Below are 10,576 nucleotides of genomic sequence, written 5' to 3'. Positions count from 1 at the left end.
GCAGAATCAGCCATCTCCTTCCAGACCCCATCATGACTCAGGTAGCTGTAGGGATGGAGGCCGTCCCGCTGAAACCCTCCTGGCTCATGCCTCCCCCAGACCAGTGCAACCCACACTGACCCCATGCGCTGTTACCCCTACCTTAGTCTGCAAGAGGTCAGGAGAAATGAATCGCCTTGCTTAAGATAACGGAGAATGGGTCCCAGAACCTAGAGAGACTCAGATAAATGGCAACAACAACTGTGAATGAGTCAGTGCCGGGGAGAAAGGAGGCTGTTGCAGGGAGGAGGGCAGGGACAGGACAAAAACCGTTACATGTGGCTCTCAGCCACTTGCCGAGGACAGTTCAATGGAACATGTGACGGACAAAAATGGAGCAGTCTTCCTCAGGGCTCAGCTGTAGAAAAAAACAAAAACAAAAACCCACAAGTTTTTATTTGCCTAGTTTTACAGTTTCCTTTAAAGAGTTTCCCCCCTTGTTTGTCCTGAATATAATGTATATGTGTGAGTAGAAACAAAATGACAATTCAAAAAAAAAGAATCTTTTAATAAAAATTACTCATAAAAATCCTAATAAATTTCAAAGAACAAGATATTTCTTAGTACATTTATAAAAGAACATTTGGTCCTTTTACAAAAAGCTCCCTCTTAATTTAAATACATTTCTTATTTACAGATTAAACATAAAATATCATCTATAGCTGCAAAGCATATTGCACATTACAGAGAGAGAAGCATGTGTATTATCTCAATAGGTTTTCCCAGAGTTTCCAACTCCAGATTTTTTTTTTGTAAAAACAGATTTACCTTTCTTGTGCATAATAAATAAAAATGCAGCTTGTGTTTTGCTATTTAAAACTAAAACAAAATACCTTTTAAAAATATTATTTCTCTGCCTCTCAGAAAGAGGGAAAGGGGGTAATGAATCAGGAAGGTCCACAGGTAGATTTTCCCGGATTCACATCCAAACTCCAGCAGGAACAGAACCCTGAGCCCTGCAAACCTGGGGACACACAGCCCAGCCAGCCCACCTTCCCTCTTTCACAAGGGTCCCTGCCCTGCAGGGAAGAGGCACTAGAGAAGGAGCTGGATGCCTGGGAATGGAAAAGGAAAGACCAAGATTTCCTTCAAAAGTCCCTGCTCAGGTACTCTGGTGAGAGCAATCATTCAGCCCTACCTTTTCACCAGCATTAAATTTGAAAGCCTCAAAAGAGGAAGACCTCTGGGGCCCTCCAGAGAGAAGAAAAAGATGCCTGATGTTCAGTCCACAAGATCTGAAGCCAAGGATTACAGTTTGCAATCACCCAGTAAACTGAGCTAAGGAAATAGCTAAGAGGGTATTTTTCTTGGGGGCGGGGGGCAGAGGGGAGAGAAGGAGGGGGAGCCACGTTCAGGCCCTCAGATTGCACACAGAGCCTCCTCTAAAATCCACCTGCACAGACACCACATAATCACTTTAGTGACCTGTGCATGCCCCCAATCCGGGACAAGCTGGGAACCTGCGATTAGGAATTCGGGTAGAAGAGCTGGAACAAACTGCAGGCAAGATGTGAACACTGGAAGCTGGTTCTTCACAAAGGCCAGCACAGCTGGACGCCAGCCAACACTTCCCCTGTCACCTACTATTCCGGAAATGGAGCTCCTCGGTCACATCACCGAAGGCAGCAAAGCCTGCCCTGTACCGACTGAGAACTCTGTGGTAGGAGATTTATACTGCCTGGCCTAACTACAGGGCAGCTTTCTACAAGAGTTTTGCAAAACCACATTCCTCATGTCGACCAAAGCAGACTCCAGACACTAGCTATACAGGGGAACTAGAGGATGGCACAGACTCACAGCTGTTCCAAAGGATGAGCTCTGTTCAGAATCAGGGCAGTCCTGGGGCAAAGCACTGAGCAAGGGAATCTCTTCAACACTCCCCTCCCTGACCCCTTCCTACCGGACATCCTGCAACACAGAATAGAAGAAAACAGCAAAAGCCCTGCAAGAGAGAACACAGTTGTTGACATTCTGATTTCCAAAAAGAAAACAAGCAAGCTTTGAACTTGGCTCTAAAGAACCTTCGTTTCATGACTGGCACTAGACGGTATTACTAGCCCCACAGATCACGGACTAGGCAGCATCGACTTTAGACCGGGGAGTCTGGAAGCTCAACCACCAGGATTGGTCTGCAGTAACGCCCTCACCTTCAGTCTCACCAACTGGTACAAGTCAGTGCCCACAAGTCAAGGGGGTTTGGACTTCATACAAAACACATCTCACGCCAGCCTGCGGCCCCTGGCGTGCGTCAGTGGCCCTGGGGCACAGGTCCCTATTCCTGAGCATGAGGGGGATGGAATGCCAGAGCAGGGGACAGGTTAAGGACCCAGACGAGAGGGTGGTGTTGGAATGCTACACATCGATGTTGTCCCAGAAGCTGGAGAGGGAACCCAGCAGGGCCACTAGACGGAACGGATGCCCGGAGGACCCATTTTCTTCCCTGACGTGCCTCATCCCCCAGATGGGACATTTATAGTCCCGTCTCGGCTTGCCTGGAGAAAAGGTATGGGGACTCTGCGCCTGGGTGCACATGCGTATGTCAAATGGAACATTTTGATTTTACCGAGTCGATGAAAACACCTAAAATATATTATATAGTGTTCTCAAAGGAAATGTTCTATTCAGGAGATGAGACAAGGTCGATAAAGAGAATGCTTCTGAAATGAAGAGAAAAGGTAAAACAGAAGCATTTGATTTTGTTTACTTACAACAATTTGCATAGTAAATATTTAAAAGACAGAGGTGACACATTTATTACTGAAAATCCCTTTTTCAAAAATCTCCAAGAACTGAATTCTGTATCTATTTCTTAAAAAACAGTAACACTGAAATTTTCAAGAAGGAATAAAACTTCTCCCTTTGATTGGTATGCAATGGCTCAGACCACACTTCTGGTTTTAAAAAGATGAACAGGAAATCACTTGAAGTGTGCAAGCAGAGACAGGTGGGCAACAAGACAGGTAAGGTTGGAGGTTCTTAAGAGACTTCTACCCTTTGTACCAGGATTCATTTCAACCTCAGATGTTATACGGAAGTCAGGCTGAGGGTTCAAATCCACCTCTGCTCTGGAGGAATATTCAGCCTAAGTTCAAAGAGAGACGCTTCTGTTCTGGCTAAGAATATAACAACAAAGAAAGAAGGCAATGTAGCACAACTTCCTCCTAATGCAGGTTTGCTTAAAATACCATGCTGAAAGGCAAGGACTGGCCAAGAATTTTCCAGAATCTTATTAATACTCATCCCTTCCCCTTTGTCACTGTGGTCCCACCCTGTGACAATTCAAAACAAGGCTGCTAAAACCAGAGCAGCAGCTGTGACAACCAGCGGCCCCAACCAAAATCCTCTAAGGCACTAAGCTAAAGCCTCTAGTACAGAGAAATGGCTCAGGGATGCCAGAGAGTCATCTGATCATTTCTTTCTCCCTGACTTAGCTAATTGGCACTAGACACAGAAAACAAAAACAAAACAAAATTCTAACCCAAACACGGTCAGAATTGAGAATCCTTGGTTAGTAAATATGAGATAGATGGAAGCTCAGACATTCTTAGGTATTTTTCTCTCCCTAAAAGGCACCTGGTTCTGGAACTATGGGAGTTCCTCAGGTAAGTTCAAATTAAATGTAATATACCATCCAAAAGATCTGTGTGACAATTTAAGAGACTGCCTTTTGAAATTCAGATAAAAATTATTCATAAGCAATTAACTTGTAACACTGTGAAGATTATGTGGGATGCAAATGAAAAACTGAATGATTATCCCCCCTGTGATCCAAAATCGTGGGTGGGAGAGCCAATTATCTAATGAGAGAAAGGATAACAAAATGCAATAAATAGGGATGAACCTCAGGCCCTTTGCACGGAAATTTCATTCACAGTCCTCTAACAGAGAGGTAGCAATACTGCAGTCACGGCAAGTGCCGGAGACAGGAACACACTTGTCGGATTCCAAAGTGGGAAGCTATGAAGCTCCATCCAAAGATGCCCTATCCACACTGTGCTTATAAAATCAGCATGTCCTAAGAAGCCAACTTCTATGTACCTTCTTACTTCAAATTATATCCTTAAGAAAAATAGGGCATTTTATTGAACAGAAGAGAAACACTAATGTATGCAAGAATCTGCTAGATGTGTGTGAGGAGCTGGACAGGAATTCCTACACCATCATGGATGGCCAGACTTCCATCCTCTTCCGCTTCAGACTGGTCTCTGCACAGCATGGGTTCGGCTGTTTCCATCCGGTTTCAGATGAGGCCACACGGAGGAGAGTAGATCAAATCAAGCCAACCATCTGGTCAATCTGCCGCATGTAGATGCTCTTTAAGGGCAGGGAGTATCTCCTCTCGTCAGGAACACGATTACACTAGAAAGAAAAATACAAAGAGGAAAAATACAAACTTTGAATTAAAAATCCAAGTATTAATTGCTCAGGGAATAAATGGGGGTTTCTTCACCTGAGCACCGTTGACAGGTGGGGCCCTCCTGTGCACTGCAGGATGCTTAGCAGCATCCCTGGTCTCTCCCACTAGATGCCCCCTCAACCCCTACTCCCCCAGTCGTGACAACCAAGATTGTTTCCACACATTGTTCAATGTTCTTTGAGGAGCAAACCACTCCCCCAGCTGAGGACCATTGACTTTTTTTTTTTACCACTGACATCATTTAATACCTTCACTTCACAGGTGAAGAAATGGAGACCCAGGCAGGCTAAAAGACATCCACTCAAGGGCAGAGTGATCAGGACAAGAAGCTCATCCTTCAGGTTCTTAACTTAATCCACCCAGAATTTCAGAAAACACCTTAGCTATTTGAAAATACAGCTGGCCTTTGAACAATGCAGGGGTTGGGGCACTGACCCCCAGTGCAGCTGAAAACCCACATATAATTCTGACTCCCTAAAAACTACTGATGGCCTGCTGCTGACCAGAAGCCTTACCAAGAACATCAACAGCCGGTCAACTCGTATTTTGTATGCTGTATTTTTTTTTTAAGGTTTTATTTATTTATTTGACAGAGAGAGAGATAGCGAGAGAGGGAACACAAGCAGGGGGAGTGGGAGAGAGAGAAAAGCAGGTTTCCCACTGAGCAGGAAGCCCAATGCGGAGCTCGATCCCAGGACCCTGGGATCATGACCTGAGCCGAAGGCAGATGCTTAACCGACTGAGCCACCCAGGCGCCCCAGTATGCTGTATGTATTATATACCGTATTCTTACAATAGAGTCAGCTAGAGAAAAGAAAATGTTATTAAGAAAATCATAAGGAAGAGAAAAATACATTTACAGGACTGCAATGTATTTATCAAAAAACATCCACATGCATCTCAGACCCGCATTGTTCAAGCGTCAACCGTACTGTGGTTTTTCTGAGTTTATGGTTCTTTCCAACCACACCTAAAACCTAAATGCTTGACGGAGCTCTTTTTTTTTTTTTTTTTTTTAAAGAAAAGCTCCTTTCCCCCCTCAAGGGCTGCCCGAACGGCCCTTCCTGGGAAGCTCCTCCTCATCCCCTCACGCATCTTCTGAAAAGTGACCTTGGCAATGAAGCCCTCTTTATCTCCGCTGGCAGATTAACTCCTCGCTCCTCTGTGTTTCAGCAGCACTGCACGCAGCGCCTTACTGACAAATACCCGGCAAGGAGCCGGGTTCCCCACGAGACCCCTCTGATGGACCCACATCGCTAGAGCCCTAAGAGGAGTGTCTCCTTCCAGTCCACCTCCCGGCTTCAACACGGGACCAGAAGCTCTCTGCGCCTCCCTTTCCCCACGTGTAACATGAGGAGACCAAAGGCACCTACCCTCGCGGGGCCACTGTGAGACGTTACTGCACATGACCAGTTGGAAAAGGGGCCTGGGCTGTGGGAGGTGTTATACACAAATGTTGACTGTAATTACTATTTCTCTGCCCCTAACTCTCCTCCTTCCCTTTTCATCTCAATTAGGCTGTGTTCACCTAGTCTACACTGCATGGCCTTATGGAGATTTGGGGGACCGATCTCTGCTCCGGTCTGTCAACGTAGTTCACAGACTGACGGTAAAGACTTTCAATGGGACACTGACAGTCAAGTACAGAAGCACAGCCGGGGACCACGGGGCGTCCCCTAGCCATGGCAGTTTGGAAGTGGGTGGCAGGCATCTCAACAACAGAGGCTTTTTCTGAGCAGAGAGATGGCATTCAATGCATGGTGGGATAACCCGGTTTGATATTTCAACTGATGCGGGGTCTCTTTCCCCATCCTCACTTCCAAACCGTCCTATTTGACTCAAATCAATACAACTATACCTAGGACTCCTACCAGAAACCCCAGGACTTGTTTCTAAATCTTTCCCAGTATTTATCAGGACAGTCGAGGTGTGCTCAGTGAACCCTGCCTTAAATGAAACTTCGTTCTTCTGCACTTTCAAGAGCATTTCATTAAAAATCACAATGACTGATGACTGCTCTTTTCTCTCTCCTGCTGCTGGGTGATTTGGCTGGATCTCTTCCATTTGTTCCTCCAGATCCACTCTCTGCCCTTCCCCATCCTGCTCTGGCCCCAGAGGCCAACTCGACAGATTATACCAAAAGGTCCCCATGGCCTCTGACCCCTGGTGAGCATCGCCAGTGAGAAGCTCCAGCAGAGGAGAAGGTAGAAGGATGGTCGAGTGTTTACTCTGCTGGTTCCCTTCCGCAAGCTCACTGGAGCTGGCTCGGAACAAGGCTTCTGCCAGGAGCCCCCCGCTCCAGCACGCCTCTCCCCACCCAGGTTCCTGTGACCACGAGCCCCTGCAGCTAGGACGGACAGTGGCGCTGCTCCCGTGGGTCCCCACACCCTGACGATATCCACGTCGATGGTCTTTTGTGAAACCTTCTCCAATGACCCAGTCTGGATGCCACCAATTTTCTGTCAGGGACTCTGGATGACAAGTTTGTATTATTTTCTCCTTGTCCACATGCCAACCACCCCTGAAGAAAGCAACTTACGTTGGAGCTGGAGTTGATGACTTTTAACTCAGGTGATTTAGGCCTGTGCATAGACTTCCCCTCTTGGTCCTGCCCTCCCTCTTCAGAAAAGAATTCCTTCCAGGGTGATTCCCGAAGATGTTTATCCACAGATACAATGTGTCCCTCAGTGGTAAACATGTATTTGGTTCCAGATTTGTGGACTGGATTCTCCTCATCAAATAGCTAGTAGGAAAGGAAAAAAAAGAAAATAAAAAAGATACAACTGGTAACTGTAGCACATTTGGAACAAACTCGGTCGAGTATGTCCCAGACTATTCAGGAAGTAGAATTTGCTGGGTCCGCAGGCTTTTCAGTGACAAATGGGTGAAAAGATGGTTCCCAACTCTGGCTGCAAAGCAGAATCACCAGTTTTGTTTAAATCCAAATGCCTGAATTTCCCCCATCCCATCCCACCCCACTTGGACCTAAAGAGTCAGAAATCCCAGGGCTGAGCCCAAACTTGCATAGTCTATAAAAGCTCTTCCCTGAGAGTTGTGGCACTAGAATTCTAGAACTATCCCCTCCTCGCACACACCTAGGTCCTACACTGGACAATGCTGGAAGGAAAGAAGCAAACGCTTTCTCCTTCACCATATCCCAGGGCCTGGCACAGAGCACACTGTGCCATCATCCCAATGACTCCTGTCAGAACACAGGCAGGGCTCTGAGGACAGAGGGCAGTCCTTTCCTTCAACAGGAGGAATGTGGCAGGAGCATCCAGAAAGAACACCTAACTGAATACAGGACAGGTCGGTTAGGGGAGGAGCCAGGGGTCTAGTAAATGTTAAATGAGCAAACATTCAGAACAGAAATCTCAGTGATGGAAGAAACCTTACAGCCACCTGAAGTACTGTACAGATGAGGAAAAACGTGACTCAGCACAACTTGTCTGTGTTTCCACAGCTAACAGGAGGTCTAGGTTTTCTCGCCCCAGACACTATGGTCTCTCCTCTAGAACAGCCTAGGACATCTCCTTCACTCGCTCTAGAATTCACCCTGCGAACACCCCAGGCGCCACGGGCTGCTGAACGGGGATGCACGCCAGGCTCCTATCAGCCTGCAGCGACCAGCCTGGCCCGGAGGCACACACCGAGAGGGAGGCCTAGGCCCCCATGGGGACCTGACGGCAGGCCGGCCAGCTTCCCGTGGGCTGGACTAGGTGGGCGGCTGGTGGGCTCGCCTCCTCTGCAGTGTCCTGTGAAGAGTCACACCAGATTGGACTGGTAATTCCAAACCCTGGCTCTGTAGAGAATCACAAGTCACTTGTCAGAATTACAGATTCCTGAACCCACTTTCTGTCGATTCTGATTCAAGAGGGCTGTAATTTTAACAAGGGCCCTAGGGTGATTCTGATCCAGCTGGCCCCCAGGCCTGGGAACCAGGAACCTCAATAACACAGCCTATCACTACTCCCCTCTTCCCTTTGAACCTCAGCTTCCACACTGCTTTCCCACCAGGAAGACCTGCCCCTGTGTGCCTGGGAAGCATCCTGTTGTACATAGCCATACCAAGTACAGCCGTAGAGAAGGTAGGAGAGTAGCTGCGTGCACAAGCCACGGACACAATGTGTGCACGCTGCAGAGCAGGGGAGTGGCAAGAGCATTGCAGAAGGAGTCAGGACCAGGACTGAAGCCTCAGCTCTGCTCTGCAGTCACCCTGAAAACCCAGGTTAAGTCACCTGACATCTCCATGTAGACAGCAGCTCCCACAAGGGGAAGAATGAATGCTGACAAACAATCCCTTAAAGGTTTCCTCCAGGTTCCGTGACTCTCTCTCTCTCCACACACCTGGGAATGTGTGCATGGACAGAGAGCCAAATGGGCTGGGGTCTCGGCCAAACTCACATGCATCAGAAGACATAAGAGCTGCAGACACTGCTCTCTTCCTCAGAGACGCCTTCCCCGACCACCACAACTCATGTGCACAGGTCCTCCAGGAACCGTGACCAGCACTTCAGACCGGTTGCAACTGTTAAGTTTGTTTGTTTACTTGACGATGCCTCCCCTACGAGGTTAGAAACCTCGGCAGACGACAGCAATACACTCTTGTTTTGATAGCACTGTGTCCCTGGGCCAGCACATGTCCAGCACAGAGCCGTGCTGGACATGTGCTAGACAGAAGACCGAATGAATGCATGCTCCGAGCACTAATCAACATTTCTTGGGTTAGCCTTCTAACACACATACCAGATACAAGTATTTACAGGTCTCACTGAGAAAGAAGCTCTCCATCCGGTCCTCTTTGGATTTATCTATGACGTGATGCAACGTCGCATATCCACACCTACAAAACAAGTTTCAGGTTAGTCCTGCCTCCGCGCCTTCCTACCTGCTTATTAATTTAAGAAGCGGAAATAGTCTATTAACAGAATAATTAGCCAAATTATCAAATGGCATATGAAAAATAAATTAGTTTAGGTTTAAGAGCTATCCTTTTTCAGCCTAGATTATTTGCAAATTTATGAAAAAGTGGTTTGGCTGCTAAATCATCAGGTTAGTTATAGGGGGAAAGAAGAGGGGGCTGGTGGAAGGCATTTGCCAAGCACTTAACATGGCATCAAGAAAATGACTGGCAACAAATTTAGGACAGAAATTTTTTGTCCAAATATCTGTAGAAGCGACTTATCATTGGATAGCCTAAAATACTATTTTGTAAGAAAATACTTAAGATACACTGCTAGGTGAAAAAAGCAGGTCACAAAATTGAAATATAATTTTTTTAACATATATGTATATACACACATTATATATATAAATATATGAAAATGATCATAAGTATATAAACTTAAATGTTGACTGTGGTTATCTACACATGGAGATTACAATGATAATATTCTATCTCCATATCTTCTGTACTCCCTAAACTTTTTAGTACATGTATTATTTGTACAACTAGGAAAAATAAGTTACTTAAAAAAAAATACACAGGAAACAAAGGTGAAAAAAAATAAATAGCAATCCCCACTATAAGGGACTGGTCCTGCTATACAAAAAGTAAGCAATTTCCCCACAGAACTAACATTAATGACCTGTTCTATAAATTAAAGTGCAAAACAGAATATTTCCCCAGAACTAAAAATAAATCAAAAGTGGCCAACAGAAAAAGGAAGGAACCTTAGGAAACTAACTTGACTTTTGTGTACTTTTCCAGACTCTGCAGAATATCCATTCCTACATGGAGGTAGAAGGGATTCTTGGTTGCCTAGAGAGAACATGAGAGAACGTGATCCAGCAAGGGCCTGGAAAACATGCCATCAACGAACATCACGGTGACTGCAGGAATCCCCCGAGGAGGAGAGTCACTGGCCAAAGGCAGGCCAGTGCCCAGCTCACGTTACCCTGGAAGGGCACAAATGTTAAAGAACTACGGTGTTCTGTTGGTTCACGTCAAAGTACCTGTGCCGTCTGTTTAACCGTAACCAGGGCTGAGACAATCCACTCCAGGGCAGAACGATAACCTGCTCTGGCTCTCCTGATCCCCGTCATGATCAGAAGTGAAATAACAGTACCGTGTGTGAGAACAAATCTAGTTTCTCTCTCGCCTTCGAACTCTCTAGAAAC

General features: G+C 46.3%; 1 protein-coding gene across 2 annotated transcripts in view; it reads right to left on the bottom strand.

The window, feature by feature from the left end:
• Positions 1 to 526: 526 nt before the first annotated feature.
• The window catches only part of EDEM1 (ER degradation enhancing alpha-mannosidase like protein 1), a 29,287-nt gene continuing 19,237 nt past the window's right edge, over positions 527 to 10,576 (bottom strand). The window contains exons 9-12 of one of the 2 annotated variants that reach the window (XM_081821158.1): positions 10,144 to 10,217; positions 9,203 to 9,299; positions 6,996 to 7,199; positions 527 to 4,398 (exon numbers count right to left, since the gene is read on the bottom strand). In XM_081821158.1, the coding sequence (XP_081677284.1) occupies positions 4,309 to 4,398; positions 6,996 to 7,199; positions 9,203 to 9,299; positions 10,144 to 10,217 (465 nt within the window). In that variant the 3' untranslated portion in view covers positions 527 to 4,308. The remainder of the gene's footprint in view (positions 4,399 to 6,995; positions 7,200 to 9,202; positions 9,300 to 10,143; positions 10,218 to 10,576) is intronic. The other variant, XM_081821165.1, reaches the window with a different exon arrangement.

Source organism: Leptonychotes weddellii, chromosome 1 (assembly GCF_054177405.1).
Source record: "Leptonychotes weddellii isolate Sample4059 chromosome 1, ASM5417740v2, whole genome shotgun sequence".
Classification (NCBI taxonomy): domain Eukaryota; kingdom Metazoa; phylum Chordata; class Mammalia; order Carnivora; family Phocidae; genus Leptonychotes; species Leptonychotes weddellii.
The sequence above is the reverse complement of the archived record's forward strand: the minus strand, read 5'-3'. Positions and strand labels throughout refer to the sequence as shown.